General features: G+C 49.7%; 1 protein-coding gene across 1 annotated transcript; it reads left to right on the top strand.

The window, feature by feature from the left end:
- The first annotated feature begins 232 nt into the window (after positions 1-232).
- On the top strand, positions 233-20,121 carry LOC136944643 (phosphatidylinositol-3-phosphatase SAC1-B). Its single transcript, XM_067238485.1, has 20 exons — positions 233-276; positions 848-945; positions 1,208-1,282; positions 1,457-1,584; positions 1,860-2,009; positions 2,479-2,538; positions 3,196-3,229; positions 3,878-3,979; positions 4,107-4,192; positions 7,967-8,053; positions 8,766-8,834; positions 9,466-9,545; positions 9,655-9,753; positions 10,076-10,214; positions 14,221-14,290; positions 14,495-14,567; positions 14,736-14,829; positions 15,662-15,754; positions 16,302-16,359; positions 17,383-20,121. Exons 1-20 carry the CDS (start codon positions 248-250, stop codon positions 17,517-17,519), a joined length of 1,761 nt encoding a protein of 586 aa, XP_067094586.1. The 5' UTR covers positions 233-247; the 3' UTR covers positions 17,520-20,121.
- The last annotated feature ends 3,498 nt before the right edge of the window (positions 20,122-23,619 follow it).

Below are 23,619 nucleotides of genomic sequence, written 5' to 3'. Positions count from 1 at the left end.
ACAATCCCCCCCAAAATGACAAACTGTTTCTGGATGCTCAACACAAAATGAACAAACAACGTTGATGTTTTTATGTAATGATTTGCAGGGTTATACTTATGGATCATTCTGAATGAGACTTCTTTGACCTTGTTAACAAGCAAGTATTTGTGTGGCAATAACCAAACTTTTCATCCTCCGCTCTCCAAGATGCTAGCAAGCTTTGTGACACGTCACACAGGTCAGACATACACCGTCCGAAGCAAAGATGGCGACCGCCTTTAAGAGCTTCAACCTGTAAGTCTTGAATACTTTTATTCACAGCAACTGCGCTTTCTAAATCAGAACAATCGGCTTTCAGTATTGGTATACGACTTTGAAACATATGCTCAGATGACATGCGACGAACAGCACGGTTTGCAGCTAGCAGCATAGTATACTGTACGTGGAACGTTAGCTAGCTAGCTAAGCTAACTAGCCTATAGTGCTAACGAACGGGCTCGCAGTTCCTGCGCTGGCCAGTTAGGAACTAAGCTAAATGTCTAGCGTGCGTATGTCCTAAATGCCAGTTAAACTAAATTATGCAAAATCTGATATACATAGCTAATTAGCCTGCCTCTTATTCTACTCGATCCATAATCGGGTAAGTAAAACCTTTTTGGACAGGCTAATGCTAGCTACATGCTACAGATCACTGTGTTTTTTCGGTGCCTGTGACTACTTCAGCTAACATCCCAGTTTCAATTAAACGGGGTAGTTAGTTAGCAATCGAGTTACTGTACAGGCTACTTTTAACATCTGTCATCATGATACTGTAGTGTCGACTACATTACTTTCTCTCTGACATTCACACTCTGTCCCTTCGTAGGCACACAACCCCTGAGAAGTTTTACATTGAAGCTTGTGATGACGGCTCCAATGATGTTCTTGCTATTGACAGGGTGTCCACTGAAATGACACTTACAGGTAGGCAATGCTGTTGTAGTTCGATAACGTTTCGATCAGGGGAGGTTCTAATCTAGACCATTTTAATGTTTATAATGATTTAAGGTTGCAACAAAACCTCTCCTGGTTTCAATATCATAGTGCTGTTGACATACAATTTAAGCTTATATGAAAAGGCTCGTGCGCTGAATCATCATGACACTGATATTGCTTGAGTTGATTCAAATGCCACCGCTGGTTTTGCGTTGCTGATTGGCGGTTTTCTGTCATCCATCTCCACAAGTGCGGAAAGACGTTCCCCCTTCAGCCGTAACAAGGCCCATATGCGGCGTCATGGGAACCATTCGACTTGTGGCCGGTAGGTAATTTCTCCTCCCTATGTAAACAAATCATATATGGGAAAAATTCAGGAGAGGGAGAGATGGTCAGGTTTTTGTGTTTATATATATATTTTTTTTAAGTATATACTTTATTTAATCGTGTGGTATTCGTGTTGGTATCCGTATTGACAGTTTGTTTCCCTCCTTGCTAGGCATGTATCTCATCGTCATCACCAAGAAGAAGAAGGTGGGGGATCTGCTGGGACATGCAGTGTGGAAGACCCTGGACTGTGAAGTCATCTCATACAAGAAGACAGTTCTGCACTTAACAGACAACCAGGTGAAGTAGAAACTGCAGACACCACTCAGACTGGCCCAGGTTGTGGGGTGTTGGGGAGAAACGGAACAGTTTACCATGGGAATATGTTCATCCTAATCGGTAGATCAAGTCTCATATGCATATGGTTTCGTTTGACTGCAGATTGTATCTTTGGATTAAAGCAATTGCTAAATGCACAGATTGTTGTGAGTGGCAGCAAGTCTGACCAAAGTCATTTAGCCATTTCAGTTCTGTTTGTAAACATTCCTGAATAAATGTTTGACCCTCCCTGGCAGATGCAAGACAACAAGGCCTTCCTGGCCATGATAAACAGCGTGCTGAACACAGACGGATTCTACTTCGCCACAGACTACGACCTGACTCACTCGCTACAGCGCCTTGCCAACACCAGCCCTGAGTTCCAGGAGATGAGTCTACTGGAGAGGGTGAGAGGAGAGAGGGGGTGAGAGGGGACGAGAGGAGAGGGGGAGAGAGGAGAGAGTGGAGAGAGGGGGAGAGAGAGGGAGAGAGGAGAGGAGAGGGGAGGGGAGAGTGAGAGAGGGTCGAAGTGGAGGGGAGAGGGGGAGTGGAGGAGAGGAGAGAAGGGAGGGGAGCAGAGGGTGATAGAGGGGAGGAGGCCAAGAGTGGAGGGAAGGAGGGGTGAGGAGATTGTAAGGGGAGGGAAGGAGAAAAAGGATGGAAGGAGAGAGTGACAGGAGGAAAAGGGAGGCACCATGGAAAGAGAGAGCGAGGGAGGGACGTATGGATGGGAGGGAGACACCAGAGAAAGAGAGAGAGGGAACTTGTCAAGGAAAAGCTTCAGTTGTTGTTTTGAAACAGGAAACTACTAACCTCTTATGAAAACTCAGCTCGGCTGTAGATGTTGTGTCAGTGACAGTGTGTTCCCTCCCCCAGGCTGATCAGCGCTTCGTGTGGAACGGTCACCTTCTGAGAGACTTCATGACCCAACCAGAGGTAGTGGAACATTCTGCCCTCTATCCTACCTAGCAACACGCTTCCTCAGTTACCACACACGTCTATCCTACCTAGCAACACGCTACCTCAGTTACCACACACGTCTATCCTACCTATCAACACGCTACCTCAGTTACCTCACACGTCTATCCTACCTAGCAACACCCTACCTCAGTTACCTCACACGTCTATCCTACCTAGCAACACCCTACCTCAGTTACCTCACACGTCTATCCTACCTAGCAACACCCTACCTCAGTTACCTCACGTCTATCCTACCTAGCAACACCCTACCTCAGTTACCTCACACGTCTATCCAACCTAGCAACACCCTAACTCAGTTACCACACATGTCCATGCTACCTAGCAACACGCTACCTCAGACTTGCTGTCCACCACTGAATATGATTATATTATTATCGTTATGAATATCATCATTAGTAAACACTGAAAAATATTCACACACATCTGCTGTCTGTTATTCTGCGGTAGAGCTGGTAGCAGGCTGGCCCTTGACTCTGACCACTAACACACTGTGCCATACTTTTCTACATGCGATATTCGTACGTCGTTTTGAATCAAAGCGTCCGCTAAATGAATGTAAACGTGGAGTGTCCAGCAGAGCCCCCAGACTGAGCTCTGTTCTTCTCTCCACAGCTGCACAGGTTCGTGTTTCCCATGATGCACGGCTGTATCCTTTCTAGCAGGCTCCTAAACCAGATCAACACAGCGTCACACTCGTCACCATTTCCTGTAAGGCCCGAATGCCCGTAAACACATCAGCCATTCTCAAGTGTTCTCATTCAGATAACCGCGTTATAACTTGATACTTTGTACCTCATAACTTGACCTTATACAGTTCTCTGAAACTGTAGACTTGTAGGTTTTCTTGTCTTGTGTTTGTATATGAACCTAAAGACTGTTAATCTGACTTGCACACCTTGTTTTCTTTCAACGGCTAAGCAGCTTCAGTTTAAGTCTCTCAGATATGCAGTGTATTTTAATCATTCACTAAACCTGCTTCAGATTGTTATTCAACCCAGGGGACTTTTCCCTTCCCAGTCTTGGCTGATATTTTCACAGCAGTGTGTTACTGAGCTATCAAACTCCGAGACAATCATATATGCTATTAGCTTTTTTCAGCACCGGGGGGCGCTGTGTATTAAAGAAAGTCAGAAAATGTGCATTTTCGTAGCTTGTTTGAGGAAAAGGCTGGATGTCATCCGATAACAGTTTTTTCTTGTGTGCGTTTCTCCTGAAACACGCCATTCACTGACAGCGAGGAGCTAGTCTTGGGGGGTGTGTGTGTGTGTGTGTCCTTGACCTCCACGTTTTCCAGTCATGACTATGAAGTGTTGCTGCATCAACGGGAAGGTGTTTGAGTGGAACATCATCTCCAGGAGGAGCTGTTTCAGGGCTGGGGTTCGCTACTATGTCAGAGGTAGACACAGCCCACTCTCTTACGCTCTGAAACACTGTCAGAACCAACGCACTTTCATCCTAGATCTTCTGCTGTGTCTGGTAAGTCGATGATGTTTGTGTGTGTTTATGCGTGTGTGTGTTCTTAGGCATCGACTCGGAGGGCCACGCTGCTAACTTTGTGGAGACAGAGCAGATCGTTCAGTACAACGGGGGCAAGGCCTCCTTCCTGCAGGTGAGTGTCACACAGCAGCTCAGCTCCCCTGGGACCAACAGCTGGAGGGGAGGAGTCACCACGCAGGGGGAGGAGTTACCATGCAGGGGGAGGGGTCAGCATGGAGAGAGAGGAGTTACCACGCAGGGGGAGGAGTCATCCCCGAGGGGGAGGAGTCACCACGCAGGGGGAGGAGTTACCATGCAGGGGGTGGAGTTACCATGCAGGGGGTGGAGTTACCACGCAGGGGGTGGAGTTACCATGCAGGGGGTGGAGTTACCACGCAGGGGGTGGAGTTACCATGCAGGGGGAGGAGTTACCATGCAGGGGGTGGAGTTACCATGCAGGGGGTGGAGTTACCATGCAGGGGGTGGAGTTACCATGCAGGGGGTGGAGTTACCACGCAGGGGGTGGAGTTACCACTCAGGTGGAAGAGTCATCCCCGAGGGGGAGAAGTTACCACGCAGGGGGAGGAGTTACCACTCAGGGGGAGGAGTCAGGTGGCTGAGCGGTGAGGGAATCGGGCTAGTAATCCGAAGGTTGCCAGTTCGATTCCCACTCATGCCAACTGACGTTGTGTCCTTGGGCAAGGCACTTCACCCTACTTGCCTCGGGGGAATGTCCCTGTACTTACTGTAAGTCGCTCTGGATAAGAGCGTCTGCTAAATGACTAAATGTAAATGTACCACCTGTAGCAGCATTCCTGACAGCCCACTGTCCATCAGCCCACTGTCCATCAGCCCACTGTCCATCAGCCCACTGTCCATCAGCCCACTGTCCATCAGCCCACTGTCCATCAGCCCACTGTCCATCAGAGATTGAGGTTGTTCATATTTATCACTCAGGTGAGAGAGACCAGGGGCCTCATGTATAAAAGATTGCGCAGCTTTCATACCAGAAGACGCCAGGTCCTGCGCACCTTTCCTTTATAAATCACAATCAACGTGAGATTGACCGAACGTGAACGAGCCACTGACCCCGCCTTGCCTCCTCCCATAAATGAATATACAGATGGACTATAAATGAGCTCCTGAGGTCATTTCTTTGTCTGAATTAAAATGGCAAAACACACAAAAAATTAAAAAGTCACAGACTGTGAGATCGAGGTTCTAACAGAGGTGGAGGCGAGGAAATGTGTCAACATTGTAGCAACAAAAGAAAGTCGGCGGAGTGGAAAACTGTCACTACAAGCGCCCTTTCTTGTTTTTAACCTGTAGCACTTTGAGATTTAGCTAAATATAAAGTGCATTAAAAATAAAAGTATTATTATAGGGCCGTAAATGCTGTGGGTTCGGAGAACCGGACCATGGCAGAAATGAAGAAGAAGAAATGGTCCGATGTAAAACTTGAAATTAAGAAACGAGTGGTGGCGCATCGTAACAGCATGGCAGCTGTAGTAGGGATGGGAAGATTCACTGGTTCGCATCGATGCATCGGCATAAAAGCTCACGATGCGATGATGTGATGGCCCCGATCAAAAGTGTGCACCGGATACAATGTGGGACGAATCGCGATGCATCGTTTCTAACATTTTGCAAGATATGTCGTGCTGCTATAAAGTACACAGGGAGCACTGCTATAAAGTACACAGGGAGCACTGCTATAAAGTACACAGGGAGCACTGCTATAAAGTACACAGGCAGCACTGCTATAAAGTACACAGGCAGCACTGCTATAAAGTACACAGGGAGCACTGCTATAAAGTACACAGGGAGCACTGCTATAAAGTACACAGGGAGCACTGCTATAAAGTACACAGGGAGCACTGCTATAAAGTACACAGGGAGCACTGCTATAAAGTACACAGGCAGCACTGCTATAAAGTACACAGGGAGCACTGCTATAAAGTACACAGGGAGCACTGCTATAAAGTACACAGGGAGCACTGCTATAAAGTACACAGGCAGCACTGCTATAAAGTACACAGGGAGCACTGCTATAAAGTACACAGGCAGCACTGCTATAAAGTACACAGGGAGCACTGCTATAAAGTACACAGGGAGCACTGCTATAAAGTACACAGGGAGCACTGCTATAAAGTACACAGGGAGCACTGCTATAAAGTACACAGGGAGCACTGCTATAAAGTACACAGGCAGCACTGCTATAAAGTACACAGGGAGCACTGCTAATTTATGTAGTCACCTGAAGAGGCTACATGGTATTTTGTGGAGACGTCTGCCTCCCCCTCGGATTCAGCTATGGCTACAGTCAGTGGCTAGCACCACCGGTACCCCGAGCAAGAACAGGAAGCTATTCTCCCAGAAACAAATCCCTGTTATGTACAACAGAGTAAGACGAGAGATAGCGGAGTCATTGAGAAAAACCTTAAAGTAGGACGTCTGAGTTCAATTTAGTGTGTGAGGTGTTAGTCCAGGAGGACTAACGTGTGGCTGATAGGGGGACTAACGTGTGGCTGATAGGAGGACTAACGTGTGGCTGATAGGAGGACTAACGTGTGTCTGATAGGGGGACTAACGTGTGTCTGATAGGGGGACTAACGTGTGTCTGATAGGGGGACTAACGTGTGTCTGATAGGGGGACTAACGTGTGTCTGATAGGGGGACTAACGTGTGTCTGATAGGAGGACTAACGTGTGGAGGACTAACGTGTGTCTGATAGGAGGACTAACGTGTGTCTGATAGGGGGACTAACGTGTGGCTGATAGGGGGACTAACGTGTGTCTAATAGGAGGACTAACGTGTGTCTGATAGGAGGACTAACGTGTGTCTGATAGGGGGACTAACGTGTGTCTGATAGGGGGACTAACGTGTGTCTGATAGGAGGACTAACGTGTGTCTGATAGGAGGACTAACGTGTGTCTGATAGGAGGACTAACGTGTGTCTGATAGGGGGACTAACGTGTGTCTGATAGGGGGACTAACGTGTGTCTGATAGGAGGACTAACGTGTGGCTGATAGGAGGACTAACGTGTGTCTGATAGGAGGACTAACGTGTGGCTGATAGGAGGACTAACGTGTGTCTGATAGGAGGACTAACGTGTGTCTGATAGGGGGACTAACGTGTGTCTGATAGGGGGACTAACGTGTGGCTGATAGGGGGACTAACGTGTGTCTAGGAGGACTAACGTGTGGCTGATAGGAGGACTAACGTGTGTCTGATAGGAGGACTAACGTGTGTCTGATAGGAGGACTAACGTGTGTCTGATAGGGGGACTAACGTGTGTCTGATAGGAGGACTAACGTGTGGCTGATAGGAGGACTAACGTGTGTCTGATAGGAGGACTAACGTGTGGCTGATAGGGGGACTAACGTGTGGCTGATAGGGGGACTAACGTGTGTCTAATAGGAGGACTAACGTGTGTCTGATAGGAGGACTAACGTGTGTCTGATAGGGGGACTAACGTGTGTCTGATAGGGGGACTAACGTGTGTCTGATAGGAGGACTAACGTGTGTCTGATAGGAGGACTAACGTGTGTCTGATAGGAGGACTAACGTGTGTCTGATAGGAGGACTAACGTGTGTCTGATAGGAGGACTAACGTGTGTCTGATAGGGGGACTAACGTGTGTCTGATAGGAGGACTAACGTGTGTCTGATAGGAGGACTAACGTGTGTCTGATAGGAGGACTAACGTGTGTCTGATAGGAGGACTAACGTGTGTCTGATAGGAGGACTAACGTGTGGCTGATAGGAGGACTAACGTGTGGCTGATAGGAGGACTAACGTGTGGCTGATAGGGGGACTAACGTGTGTCTGATAGGAGGACTAACGTGTGGCTGATAGGGGGACTAACGTGTGTCTAATAGGAGGACTAACGTGTGGTCCTTCCCAGACTCGTGGATCCATCCCCTTCTACTGGTCCCAGAGGCCCAACCTGAAGTACAAACCCAAACCACAGATCAGCAAAACCATCAACCACGTAAGTTCCCTGTCGCTACGCTAACGCTAACTTAGGGGAAGAGGAGCTGTCAGACTGTCGGCCAGCTGACACGCTGACAGCATGAGCTGTGTGTGTGTGACAGGACAGGTGGAGGTGTGTGTGTGACAGGACAGGTGGAGGTGTGTGTGAGACAGGACAGGTGGAGGTGTGTGTGTGTGACAGGACAGGTGGAGGTGGAGGTGTGTGTGTATGACAGGGCAGGTGGAGGTGTGTGTGTGTGTGTGTGTGAGACAGGACAGGTGGAGGTGTGTGTGTGTGTGTGACAGGACAGGTGGAGGTGTGTGTGTATGACAGGACAGGTGGCGGTGTGTGTGACAGGACAGGTGGAGGTGTGTGTGTGACAGGGCAGGTGGAGGTGTGTGTGTGTGACAGGGCAGGTGGCGGTGTGTGTGACAGGACAGGTGGAGGTGTGTGTGACAGGACAGGTGGAGGTGTGTGTGTTTGACAGCGCAGGTGGAGGTGTATGTGTGTGACAGGACAGGTGGAGGTGTTTGTGTGACAGGGCAGGTGGAGGTGTGTGTGTGACAGGGCAGGTGGAAGTGTGTGTGTGTGACAGGGCAGGTGGAAGTGTGTGTGTGTGACAGGGCAGGTGGAAGTGTGTGTGTGTGTGACAGGGCAGGTGGAAGTGTGTGTGTGTGACAGGGCAGGTGGAGGTGTGTGTGTGACAGGGCCGCTTGTGTTTGTCTTGCAGCTGGACGGTTTTCAGAGACACTTTGACTCTCAGATCATCCTGTATGGGAAGCAGGCCATCCTGAACCTGGTGAGTCTCTACACCTACCTTCTGGTACACACACACACCTACCTGCTGGTACACACACACACACACACACACACACACACACACACACACACACACACACACACACACACACACACACACATCTACCTGCTGGTACACACACACACACACCTACCTGCTGGTACACACACACACCTACCTGCTGGTACACACACACACCTACCTGCTGGTACACACACACTCCTACCTGCTGGTACACACACACACACACACCTACCTGCTGGTACACACACACACACCTACCTGCTGGTACACACACACACACAGCTACCTGCTGGTACACACACACACCTACCTGCTGGTACACACACACACCTACCTGCTGGTACACACTCACACCTACCTGCTGGTACACACACACACACACACACCTACCTGCTGGTACACACACACACACACACCTACCTGCTGGTACACACACACACCTACCTGCTGGTACACACACACACACCTACCTGCTGGTACACACACACACCTACCTGCTGGTACACACACACACACACACATCTCTAGAGCTGTAACCCTCTTTCATCACACAGAGTACACACACATCTCAGAGTTGTGATCGATCCTTGTCTGGCCTGCTTCCCAGATAAACCAGAAGGGCTCAGAGAAACCTCTAGAACTGGCCTTCAACAAGATGGTGTCTAGCCTGGGCAACGGCATGGTCAAGTAAGTCCAGTTAAGAGTGTACGTGCCAGCATCTGGCCTCCTCACAAGTGGATAACTTGAGAACAGATCAGAAACTAATTTTCCTTCCGTTTCACCCGTTTCTCTCTAGATACATAGCGTTTGACTTCCATAAGGAGTGCAGTCGTATGCGCTGGCATCGTCTGCAGATACTGGTGGACATGGTGGCAGAGATGCAGGAAGAGTTTGGGTAAGGGGAACTAAGAATGCTTCCTGTATGTGACAGGTACTTCCTGTGTGTGACCCCTAGTTCCTGTGTGACAGGTACTTCCTGTGTGTGACCCCTAGTTCCTGTGTGACAGGTACTTCCTGTGTGTGACCCCTAGTTCCTGTGTGACAGGTACTTCCTGTGTGTGACCCCTAGTTCCTGTGTGACAGGTACTTCCTGTGTGTGACCCCTAGTTCCTGTGTGACAGGTACTTCCTGTGTGTGACCCCTAGTTCCTGTGTGACAGGTACTTCCTGTGTGTGATCCCTAGTTCCTGTGTGTGACTCCTACTTCTTGTGTGACAGGTACTTCCTGGTGGACTCTGAGGGGAAGGTTTTGGTGCAGCAGGAGGGAATGTTCCGGAGTAACTGTATGGATTGTCTGGACCGGACCAACGTGATTCAGAGCCTGCTGGCTCGGCGTTCTCTGCAATCTCAGCTGGAGGTGGGTATCGCCATGGATACCACCCGTACCCCAGTTACCCTGACAACCCCAACCAATCAAAATCAGAATGGGTTTTATTCGCCATGAAAGTTTGCACAAGGAATTTGCTTTGGCAGGAAGGTGCAAACATTAAACATATATCATTGATCTTATATAGTGCTTTCTACTACTCAAGTACTCAAGGTCGCGCTACAGATTCCAGCATTCATTCAGACACAGTCAAACCGGTGGTGGTACAGAAGCGTGGCTGCCAGTCAGCGCCTACGGCCCACTCCAGGTGTTAAAGATGTAGCTGAACACCGGAGACAGCTGGTCAGCGCAGTGCTTGAGGGTGGCTGGAGAGACAGTCCGGCTTAGCTGCTTTGCGGGGATTCTGTCTCTTGAAAAGTCTGTTGACTTCACCTTCCTGAATGGAGAGAGTTGTCACTGTAGAGGGGGGGAGGTGGGAGGCCTCCTGGGTGGGAAGGGGTAGTTCAGGACTGTCCAATTGTCTTTCAAATCTGCAGTAGAACTCATTCAGGTCGTTGGCCAGACGGGAGTCGTTAGTGGAGTGGGGGGCTCTGGGCTTGTAGTTGGTAATCTGCCTGAGCCCTCTCCAGACAGAAGCAGAGTCGTTTGCAGAGAATTGGTGTTTTAGTCTCTCAGAGTACAGTCGTTTAGCCTCCCTCACCGCCTTGCTAAACCTGTTCTTCGACTCCTTGAAGCTGTCTTTGTCCCCACTCCTAAACGCGGCCTCTTTCTCTGACCTCAACTTTCTGAGTTTAGCTGTAAACCAGGGCTTGTCGTTGTTGTAGCTCACCCTGGTGCGTGTTGGTATACAGCAGTCCTCACAGAAGCTGATGTATGATGTCACAGCCTCTGTGAGTTCATCCAGACTATTGGTAGCAGTCGTGAACATGTCCCAGTCAGTGCAGTCCAAGCACGCCCGCAGATCCTCCATAGCTTCACTGGTCCACTGTTTTGATGTCCTCACAGCAGGCTTACAGCGCTTTAGCTTCTGCCTGTATGCAGGAATCAGGTGGACCATGGCGTGGTCAGAGTGACCCAGTGCAGCCCCTCCTCCTCCCCCAGCCCCTCCTCCCCCCAAGCCCCTCCTCCCCCCAAGCCCCTCCTCCCCCCAAGCCCCTCCTCCCTCCAAGCCCCTCCTCCCCCCCAGCCCCTCCTCCTCCCCCAGCCACACCTCCACCAGCCCCTCCTCTCCAGCCCCACCTCCTCCACCAGCCCCTCCTCCACCAGCCCCACCTCCTCCACCAGCCCCTCCTCCCCAGCCCCTCCTCCTCCACCAGCCCCTCCTCCCACAGCCCCTCCTCCACCAGCCCCTCCTCCTCCCCCAGCCCCTCCTCCTCCCCAGACCCTCCTCCTCCACCAGCCCCTCCTCCACCAGCCCCTCCTCCTCCACCAGCCCCTCCTCCTCCCCCAGCCCCTCCTCCTCCACCAGCCCCACCTCCTCCACCAGCCCCTCCTCCCCAGCCCCTCCTCCTCCACCAGCCCCTCCTCCCACAGCCCCTCCTCCCACAGCCCCTCCTCCTCCCCCAGCCCCTCCTCCTCCCCAGCCCCTCCTCCCCAGCCCCACCTCCTCCACCAGCCCCTCCTCCCCAGCCCCTCCTCCACCAGCCCCTCCTCCTCCCCAGCCCCTCCTCCACCAGCCCCTCCTCCCCCTCACCAGGAGTGAATGATTCTCAGTGTGTGTCTACAATAGTGGACTTTGAATATGTTCAGTCTGTATCTGGGCAGGGGAATTGTAAAGTGTGTTATGAGGTTGGAGGCCAGGCTGTTTGACCCACAGTGATAACAGAGGTCAAAGGTCAACACGGGATGAACTTGTCTGTCAACACCCATCTTAGGTTAACGAGGTAGGAAAGTTGGAGAGAGAAATAAACATTTACAGTTTATTCAGCTGACGCTGTTAACCGACGCGACATGCAGGTGCATGTGGAGGGTAAAGCAGGAAATAAAGGATCAGCAGTGCACAGTTTGAACAGGATTTCTCTGGAAAGAGGCGATGAACGGTCTGTGTTTCCAAGACAGTACAAACAGGACCGTTTAGATTTTATTGATGTGTGATGTATCCCCGGAGCCACTGATGAAGGGCTGGGCGATAAATTGATTAAAAAAAATATTGTCAAAGTAATGACTTCCCTCAATAAAGATACTGTGACATTAATTAATTTTCAATAATGTTGATGTGGAGGAATGGCATACGCCCACTAAAATACACTGAGCACCTCAAGTGGAGTAGCTAATATTAACCGCGGAAAATGAGTCTTATTGCCGAAAACAGTGACAGCGATAGACATGACGAGGGAGCAACTTCCAATGAAGAAAGGATTGATAAAAAGGGTTTGTCTTCAGTTATTTGGAAGTGGTTTGGCTTTTTGAAATACGACAAAGAGCAGAGCAATGTTTGGTGCAAATTGTGTCGTAAACCAAGTCTTGTAACGACAAACCGAGTGATTTTGCTTAAGCAAAATCACTCGTTGGAACATGCAGAAAGTGATAAAAAGCAAGGTTTTAAAAAGCTTAAGTTACTTGACCCCAGGTACGTGCTCCCTGGCAGCAAACATTTCTCTCACACCGCGCTGCCTAAACTTTATGCCAAGTGTAGGGAAAAGTTGAGGAAGAGACTTATTTTGCTACTTCTACGGATCTGTGGGCTATCGTCTTTATGATCGTTATCGAATGGAAATATAAATATCTATCGTGATAATTTTTTACCCATCTCGCTCAGCCCTAGCCTGGCTCTTCCCTCCTACGTACTTCCACTCAATTTAGATTTTGCTTCTGTACTAGGTCTGGGCATGAGGTACGTAAGTCAGATGTCTCCGGTTAATGTTCTACCTGTCCAATCAGCGAACAGAGGGAGTGGCTGAGAACGATGACGTTGATGTCGTGCGCTAGTTTGTGTTGTAGTTCCGTAATGGCGGCGGAGAAATATGCGAGCGAAGCCATTCGGTCCATTTTGGCAACGCTGTCGAATATCCAGAAGTTAAAGCCGGAGCAAGAACAATCTTTGATCCCCACGGGGTTCGTTTGATTTTCCAGCTAGCTCTGTTACTCGTGAAGGAGTTGGCTAAAGCGAACGCTAGCGATTGGTTATGGCAGATCCAGAGTGGCTCTGGGCAGATCCAATAGTTTTAAACTTCAACAGAGTACCCGCCTTCAAGGAAGTTAACGCTTGTCAATGGAGCGAGCCCAGACTCTCTGTACAAATGAAATGTACGAGTGTCTGGTTAGGACCAGGCTATCCCAGCCCTACACTGATGTCACTTCCTCTCAGACTGCTCCACTGCAGATGAAAGTGTTGCACTGGGCCTTCTTCTATTCCAGACAAACATACCTTTTAAAAGTTGCTTTGGGTAAAAGTCAGTGTTTCCCCTACCATTATATTAGGGGGGTGCCCCGCCTCTGTGCCACCCTGTGTCCCTGTCACCCTGTGCCCCTGTCACCCTGTGCCCCTGTCACCTTGTGCCCCTGTCACCCTGTGCCCCTGTCACCCTGTGCCCCTGTCACCCTGTGCCCCTGTCACCTTGTGCCCCTGTCACCCTGTGCCCCTGTCACCCTGTGCCCCTGTCACCTTGTGCCCCTGTCACCCTGTGCCCCTGTCACCCTGTGCCCCTGTCACCTTGTGCCCCTGTCACCCTGTGCCCCTGTCACCTTGTGCCCCTGTCACCCTGTGCCCCTGTCACCCTGTGCCCCTGTCACCTTGTGCCCCTGTCACCTTGTGCCCCTGTCACCCTGTGCCCCTGTCACCCTGTGCCCCTGTCACCTTGTGCCCCTGTCACCCTGTGCCCCTGTCACCTTGTGCCCCTGTCACCTTGTGCCCCTGTCACCCTGTTCCCCTGTCACCTTGTGCCCCTGTCACCCTGTGCCCCTGTCACCCTGTCACCCTGTGCCCTTGTCACCCTGTGCCCCTGTCACCCTGTGCCCCTGTCACCCTGTGCCCCTGTCACCCTGTGCCCCTGTCACCCTGTGCCCCTGTGACCTGCGTGCTGTCTCCTGTCCCCAGAGGCTGGGCGTGCTGTATGGGGGTCAGAGCATCGAGGAGCAGGCGGACTTTGAGAAGATCTACAAGAACGGTGAGCTTCAGTAGAGAGCTGGCTGACCATCGGCTCCATCTTCTCCTGCTCTTCTCACCTCCTCATTTGATACCTCTCCCTCATCCTCTCCCTGCCTCTCATCCCCTCCCTCTCATCCCTCTCTCTCCCTTACTCATCGTCCCTCCCTCCCTCACATCCTCTCCCCCTCTCCCTCCCTCTCCCCCTCTCTCTCTCTCTCTGCAGCTTGGGCAGATAATGCTAATGCGTGTGCCAAACAGTACGCAGGAACGGGCGCTTTGAAAACAGACTTCACCAGGTGAGCAGGGCACCTGTGTGTGTCTGGAGTCTGAGAGCTTCCGTGTGTGTGTGTGTGTGTGTGTGTGTGTGTGTGAGAGAGAGAGTGTGTGTGTGGGTTGACTGCTAGTCCTGTGCTCGTCTCCAGGACAGGGAAGATAACCTGTGTGTGTGTGTGTGTGCGCTCCAGGACAGGGAAGAGAACTCAGTGGGGGCTGGTGATGGATGGCTGGAACTCCATGATCAGATACTACAAGAACAACTTCTCAGATGGTTTCAGACAGGTGCGTGTACCTGTGTGTGTACCTGTGTGTGTGTGTGTGTGTGTGTACCTGTGTGTGTGTGTGTGTACCTGTGTGTGTGTGTGTACCTGTGTGTGTGTGTGTACCTGTGTGTATGTGTGTGTACCTGTGTGTGTCTGTGTATGTGTACCTGTGTGTGTGTGTGCGTGTACCTGTGTGTGTGTGTGTACCTGTGTGTGCGTGTACCTGTGTGTGTGCGTGTTTTTGTTCAAAGGACCTGTTTCGTATCTTAAGTTTGTATTTTTATACATTTTATTTATCAGAAACTGCATTGACATATTATTTTAGTGAGGAAATAATAACAGGAGTCAGGTGGCTGAGCAGTTAGGGAATCGGGATATTAATCAGAAGGTTGCTGGATTGATTCCTGGCCATGTCAAATGACGTTGTGTCCTTGGGAAGGCACTTAACCTTACTTGCCTCGGGGAATGTCCCTGTACTTAGTCGCTCTGGATAAGAACTTCTGCTAAAAGTGACTAAATGTAAACTACAAATAACTACTGTTATTCAGTTAGGGAAATCAGTTTGTTTTGTTACGCGTTTCTGAATTTTTAAAATATGTTTTTATATTTGCTGATATCGGAAAATTTGATTTTTAAATCACCAAATATTTGTATCGGTATTGGCCTTAAAAATTCTTTATCGGTCGGCCTCTAGCGTGTACCTGTGTGTGTGCGTGTACCTGTGTGTGTGCGTGTACCTGTGTGTGTGTGTGTACCTGTGTGCGTGAACTTGTGTGTCTTTGTGTGTGTGCGTGCTTGTGTGTTGTCAGTGTCTCCTATGAGCGTCATCAAGCCCCTCCTCTCCCTGGCAGGACTCTATCGACCTGTTCCTAGGCAACTACGCCGTAGACGAGGCAGACATGACCACGCCCCTCCACGAACCCAAAGACTGGAAGTTCCTGACGGTGAGATCTGATTGGTTGTCGTGTTGCTTATGGAGTGTGGTGTTGATCTGAAGCAGTGTCAGGTTAACAACTGTGGCTAACCTCTCTCTTCTCTTCCTCCTCCTCTCCTCCATGATCCTCCTCTCCTCCTCCATGATCCTCCTCTCCTCCTCCATGATCCTCCTCCCTCCCTCCTCCTCTCCTCCATGATCCTCCTCCCTTCCTCCTCTCCTCCTTCATGATCCTCCTCCCTCCCTCCTCCTCTCCTCCATGATCCTCCTCCCTTCCTCCTCTCCTCCTCCATGATCCTCCTCCCTCCCTCCTCCTCTCCTCCATGATCCTCCTCCCTCCCTCCTCTCCTCCTCCATGATCCTCCTCCCTCCCTCCTCCTCTCCTCCATGATCCTCCTCCCTTCCTCCTCCTCCCTTCCTCCTCTCCTCCTCCATGATCCTCCTCCCTTCCTCCTCTCCTCCTCCATGATCCTCCTCCCTCCCTCCTCCTCTCCTCCATGATCCTCCTCCCTTCCTCCTCCTCCATGATCCTCCTCCATGATCCTCCTCTCCTCCAGTTGCCCATCATCATGGTGGTAGCGTTCTCAATGTGTATCATCTGCCTGCTGATGGCTGGTAAGATGACCTGACTTCATACACATGCAGAGCCACACTGACACCCCAAAACACACACACATGCACACACACTGTCACCTCCGAACACACACACACACTTTCACCTCCGAACATACACACACAGTCACCTCCACACACACACACACACATAGTCACCTCCGAACACACACACACAGTCACTTCCGAACACACACACACAGTCACCTCCACACACACACACACAGTCACCTCCGAACACACACACACAGTCACCTCCGAACACACACACACAGTCACCTCCGAACACACACACACAGTCACCTCCACACACACACACAGTCACCTCCGAACACACACACACAGTCACCTCCACACACACACACACAGTCACCTCCGAACACACACACACAGTCACCTCCGAACACACACACACAGTCACCTCCACACACACACACACAGTCACCTCCGAACACACACACAGTCACCTCCGAACACACACACAGTCACCTCCGAACACACACACAGTCACCTCCGAACACACACACAGTCACCTCCGAACACACACACAGTCACCTCCGAACACACACACACAGTCACCTCCACACACACACACACAGTCACCTCCGAACACACACACACAGTCACCTCCGAACACACACACACAGTCACCTCCACACACACACACAGTCACCTCCGAACACACACACACAGTCACCTCCGAACACACACACACAGTCACCTCCACACACACACACACACAGTCACCTCCGAACACACACACACAGTCACCTCCGAACACACACACACAGTCACCTCCACACACACACACACACAGTCACCTCCACACACACACAGTCACCTCCGAACACACACACACAGTCACCTCCGAACACACACAGTCACCTCCACACACACACAGTCACCTCCACACACACACACAGTCACTTCCGAACACACACACACAGTCACCTCCGAACACACACACACAGTCACCTCTAAACACGCATATGAAGACAATATTGACCCCCCCCCCCCCCCCCCCAGGTGACACGTGGACTGAGACGCTGGCCTACGTGCTGTTCTGGGGCTCGGCCAGCGTGGTGACCGGGGGGGTCATCCTCTTCAACGGCCGGGACTTTGTGGACGCGCCCAAGCTGGTGCAGAAGGAGAAGATGGACTGAATGTGTGTGTGTGGAGAGCAGCTGGGCCCCGCCCACATATCATCATCATCCTCCTCCTCCTCCTCATCGCTCTACCCCCATCATCAGCGGGCCTGGAGCCTGTACTGACCCCGCAGGAGGAAGGGGAGGAGGAGGTGCTGGATGAGGAGGAGAGGGCGGGGCCAGATCAAGGTCACGTGTTGAACGATGCTGGGCGACCCAGAGACGTGTCACTGGCCTGCTGCTCCCCACACAGATGCTGCGCTGGCAGGACGGGCGCCACCCTGTCCAGAGAAGCCACCGGAACACCCAGTTCCTCATTGAACCGTGGAACCCATAGCTACAGACATGGGAACAAATGTTCCTGCTGCTGCGTGCACACAGCAGGGCACCAAGGAAACTGTGTTCTGTGTTTTTCCATTTTTATCATTTTTGCCTGTTCTTTTGGTTGTTTGTTAAATGTTGCCAACATCATGTCACCTCCCTGTACTGTTGCCATGCTAGGTATTTGTGCCCTTGCACCTGATTGGTCCGTATTGACCGATCTGCAGTGTCTTAGGTTAAAGGTAGCCCTGTGATTGGCCAAGGCTTTGGCCTCCCTCAATTAACTGTCCATTGAGAGAGAAGGGTTAGGTTTTCACACAGTTATGGTTACCGGCAGTCACTGCGGCTGATTTCTGTTGAGTAGCTAGCGCAGCAGCCTGCGTCTGGACTGGAGAACGGCAGCCAAACTGATCCTCGTCTCCATGTAAATAACAACTCAAACCAGAGGGTGGGGATGATCCATCTCTGGCACGTACCACCTGCCTGGGTCACACCCGCTGATCTGACAATGTAATTTAAAGAAACTACAAAGAATATGTAATATTGTTATAATCAAATGGATGCTCTCTGCCACACGTGTCTTGGCTCTTCAGCTGTGATGGTCCAGACTTACAGTTCGATGGTCCAACATTAAACTGGCAGATGATGACCGATGATCATGAATGACTGCTGGTTCTGTTTTGCTTATATACTGAAACCGCTCACGTGCTTTTATCAGACCTGAATCAGAGATCCTGGTTGCAGGACTCCTTGATGAAGATAGACCTGCCGCATTCAAATCACTTGGAGTTTGACCCCATGTGCCACATGACCTAATCCAGCCATCCAGCCCCCCTGCATTCCCTCCTGCAACGCCACACGCAACCTCAGATCAGCACGTAGAACCAGGCTCCTGTGTTTGGGCCTCAGATCAGCACGTAGAACCAGGTTACTGTGTTTGGGCCTCAGATCAGCACGTAGAACCAGGCTCCTGTGTTTGGCCCTCAGATCAGCACGTAGAACCAGGTTACTGTGTTTGGGCCTCAGATCAGCACGTAGAACCAGGCTCCTGTGTTTGGGCCTCAGATCAGCATGTAGAACCAGGTTACTGTGTTTGGGCCTCAGATCAGCACGTAGAACCAGGCTCCTGTGTTTGGGCCTCAGATCAGCAGGTAGAACCAGGCTCCTGTGTTTGGGCCTCAGATCAGCACGTAGAACCAGGCTCCTGTGTTTGGGCCTCAGATCAGCAGGTAGAACCAGGCTCCTGTGTTTGGGCCTCAGATCAGCACGTAGAACCAGGCTCCTGTGTTTTGGGCCTCAAGGTACATTAGGTTTTCAGATGAGGCCAACTTTAACTTTAAAAGAAAGCAAGGAGGAACTTTCTAGAAACACGGTCTTGAAGGCTTGTCCTCAGACTGCCCTGGAGAACCACAAGTTCACAGTCTAATCATGTTTAACAGTCAAGCGTTTGAAGCATTCAGAACATGAATGGAGCACTTAAGGAAGCGTGTTATCTTTATGGACACATGCGGTCATTAATAAGATTCTGATAACAGGTATTCTTATAAACTGATATATATTTGACTGTAGTCTTATCAATGTGTTAAGTAAAGGGCCCTCATTCAGATATTTTCCATAGTGGTATCAGGATGGTTATCATTCAGTCCTCTGAGATAAGGGATGCTGGGTTTATGATCATGTGTACCCATCTAATTATAGAGGCCATATCATTTATTAGAACAATAAGAGTTGAAAACTGGTCAGAGTTGGCACGTGGGGGCAATAAACAACAACATTCAGGTGCCGACCAGGGCACGTGCTGAGCAGGTCGGATCTGGGAAACAGGGTAATGAGGAACTAGTTGACTGCCGATCATTGCTGTTGAAGAGTTACATTAGCCACCTCCATTTGTGAAACTTGCATCTGTTTAAGTTAAGTATCTCATTTGCAGTTCCTGACACGGATTTGACATAACTGAGCTGGCTTTGGCTGTAACCTGGAGGGTCAAGCCAGGGGAGAAAGCAGGCTTAACATGCCACCTCCGATTAGACTCGGGTGGGAGTAGAGAGAGAGATGGAGGGGGAGAGGGAGAGATGGAGAGAGAGTGGGTAGATATGGAGGGTGAACCGAGAGAGACAAAAAGGGAGAGAGAGACTTAAGCCAATTAGTAAAACGTTGCGTTCTGTGTAAATACTGTGAGGATTAACAGAAACGGAATGTGGGCCGATTAGGAACTGTACTCTGTCCAGGGTTTAACAAAGGGCATTGTTGGGGTTAAATGCTATATTGTTATGAAATAAAGACATCATGTTTCTAATCACTCATGTTGCTCTCTCTAGTTTCACGATCATCCCCATGCACCGGGTATTCCTCCGGGTCTAGATTGGAAAGTGTAAAGAAAGAGATAGTAGAGGACAGACAGACAAAGTACAGTGTTTACTGCTTAGATACAACATACCCTGCATACATACAGTGGACTGAATGAGGTCAACATACTATAAATAAGAACAGAGAATACTATAGTACCACTGGCATAGTCGATGCAGGAATCCAAGATGCTATTACTGTAAGACGTACAGTTTACTGCATGTACTGAAGATGCTATGAGTACTGCCGGTCTTCTGCATGGGACCACAGGAGACAGAAGTGTGTTCTGTCCTGACTGGAGATCTCCCAGAGGAATGTGCCGTCAGCAGTGGCTGAAGAATGTCCCGTCTTGGTTTGTTCGCTACAACGGTGTAAAGAATCAATATTTAACTTGGCCTTGGCGAGACGTCCAGACAGAACGGACCACCTCACATCATCGTCCACTGCCCTCTGGGAGGTTTTCCTTACACAGTGAGTCTGGGGGTAACTAACTTCAGCCCTCAGGGTGGGGTAACAGTCTGGGGTAACTAACTTCAGCCCTCTGGGTGGGGTAACAGTGAGGTAACAGTCTGGGGTAACTAATGTCAGCCCTCTGGGTGGGGTAACAGTGTGAGGTGACAGTCTGGGGTAACTAACTTCAGCCCTCAGGGTGGGGGTAACAGTCTGGGGTAAACTAACTTCAGCCCTCAGGGTGGGGTAACAGTGGGGGTAACAGTCTGGGGTAACTAACTTCAGCCTCAGGGTGGGGTAACAGTGGGGTAACAGTCTGGGATAACTAACTTCAAGCCCTCAGGGGTGGCTAACAGTGGGGGTAAACAGTCTGGGGTAACTAACGTCAGCCCTCAGGGTGGGGAAACAGTGAGGTGACAGTCTGGGGGTAACTAACGTCAGCCCTCTGGGTGGGGTAACAGTCTGGGTAACTAACTTCAGCCCTCAGGGTGGGGGTAACAGTGAGGTGACAGTTCTGGGGGTAACTAACGTCAGCCCTCTGGTGGGGGTAACAGTGAGGTGACAGTCTGGGGTAACTAACGTCAGCCCTCTGGGTGGGGGTAACAGTCTGGGGTAACTAACGTCAGCCCTCCAGGGTGGGGTAACAGCAGAATAAGCTGATCTTCCCCCTAACATGCATGGACACATATTGGCTGGGCAGGGTTGTTTCTCACACTGGTACAGTTTGGTGGTTGTGTAGGTGTCTAGTAAATCTACACTGTGTACACTATAATAAATACATTCTTTTAAGGTTGTTTGTCAATGTCCGTAAGAAGGACAATTCATTCAGCTCAATGTCCACACTACAATCTAAGCCCAGTGGTCTTCAAACCCAGCCTCCCTGCCCTGCATGTTTCTACATGTTTCCCTGCTCCAATACACCTGATTCAGATGAACGGGGGCAACTGCCAGCCTTCTGCTGGGCTTGATCATTAACACTTTTGAAAATGGGGATTTAATATGATTGGCCGGCAAGTGCAAAAAGAGCTTTTCTGGTTTGTTGTGGGGGGTCTGTACAGTGAGGCTGAGGTGGGAGAGAGAAGGGATCAGTACACATAATACTAAACCGTTTTAATTTCTTTACAGATCATAAAACAAGACATATCAAAAATATACATGGCTACTTCCTCTAATCTCGACATGATTAATCACACATCTTGCATGGAGAAAAGAGAGCTGAAGATCCAACTAAAGTAAGAATATTATTTATGTTTGTTTATTTCTATTGGAAACTCAACACCATATTATTTTCTTGTTCCAAGAAACCGTTTGGATCCTAACCCTTCCTGCTCTCTCTGGTCCAGGGGGACTGGACGGAGAAACAAAGACTACATTCTGATGTCCGCTGACAAAGCAATTATAAAACATACACTAAGTGCTCACAGCTTCACAGACCCTGCAGTATTAAACACAGTGGTGTCATCTGACAGCCCTCGCAAAGTCAGTTATGTGGGTTTAAATGTGACTGTATGAAGCTGGTCCAGCAACGGCTCACACTGAGATGTCACCTGGCTGCTTCCTGCCAGGAATACAGGCCCACCGGGTCAAACAGAGGTACGTGGGACTCAAACAACTTCAAAATAGCTCAAGCAGTCCTCACTGTCTGAAAATAGAAATATTTGTTTCGCAAATGCGGAGATGGGAAACCTGCAGCTGGGTTTGTGTGTCACAGTGTCCAGTGAAGATACATCCTTCTGTTTGTTCACTGCACCCAGAGAACAGACAAGATACAAAAGGACATTGGCGCTCTTAAAAGTAGTTCAAATACATGATTTGGTGATTTCACTTTACAGTCCACTATGTACCAGGTATTAACCTCAGAGATTTCCTGTGGAATGGCAGAATAATTATTTCCTTTATAAAGGATTATTAATGTACAAATCTCAAAGCAATCCTTTGGCTTGCTCTGGAGTTCATTGGCACGAGCATGAGGAGGTTTTTACATGCTTTTGTTTGTATTCCTTCTGTTGTGATAATATACTAAACTAAGCATGTCTACGTATCATTTGGCACCAAGTGATTTTTAGATGTTATAAACTCTTTCTAAATTACTTTCTTTCCAATAAGTCCCAGCATGAATCGAAACCAGCGTTATCACCATAAAGCGCCTTGTAACTCCTGGACTGTAAAATAGGATATTTCACAGGATCCTGTTCAGAGTACAAACCAACGTAAAACATATTTACAGATTTACAGAATTATTGTTAATTGTTAATTAATGGTTAAGATAGCCTCAATGTTCACATTACTGAAAATAAAAGTATGGAAAACAAGTTTGTCACCATGATAGCTTGAATCCTTTTAAAAGGAGTGGCCATACACAAGCAACACTAGTAAACAGATATGTACAGAACCTTGATTAAGGGTACGTAGCGTCACATGTGTGGGAGGGGGGGGGGGGGGGGGGGGGGGGGGGGGGTTACTGGAAACCGCTGAGAGGAAGTGTAAGACGCTTTACAAGGATTTTTAAAAAGTCCTTTGGGACTAAAGTGTCCCTTCTTCCACACAGAATAGCAACGCATCAAAAAGCTCGATGGTGACAAAGACATGTCACTTTACACACAAGCAGAAAGTGTACAAACCTCCAAATGCAAACATTATTGTGCTTCTGTGGATACAATTAGAGACAGTACCAACAAAACAAAGCAAAAAATCACTAAATCGCTTGGTCAGAAAGACGTCAGATATGAAGGTGTTTTACAACTGTGATCCTTAGTCTACTGTCTTAGTAAACAATAGTAGTAAAATATACCACTCAGGGGATTGGTGGGGAGAGGCCCACCATGCAGACCAGGCACAGTGCTTAGGAACAACCTTCTGGAGACAAGCCGGGGTGGAGGCGGGGGTACACTGCTGCATCTCCCCCCCCTCACAAACCTCCCCCTGCACCTCCTCCTCTTCTCCTCCCCCCTCTTCCCCTTCCCCCCCTGCACCTCCTCCTTCACCCCACCTTAATCTCCCC

The sequence above is a fragment of the Osmerus mordax genome, chromosome 6 (assembly GCF_038355195.1).
Source record: "Osmerus mordax isolate fOsmMor3 chromosome 6, fOsmMor3.pri, whole genome shotgun sequence".
In the NCBI taxonomy this organism is placed as follows: Eukaryota; Metazoa; Chordata; class Actinopteri; order Osmeriformes; family Osmeridae; genus Osmerus; species Osmerus mordax.
This window is presented reverse-complemented; position numbering and strand designations above follow the sequence as displayed.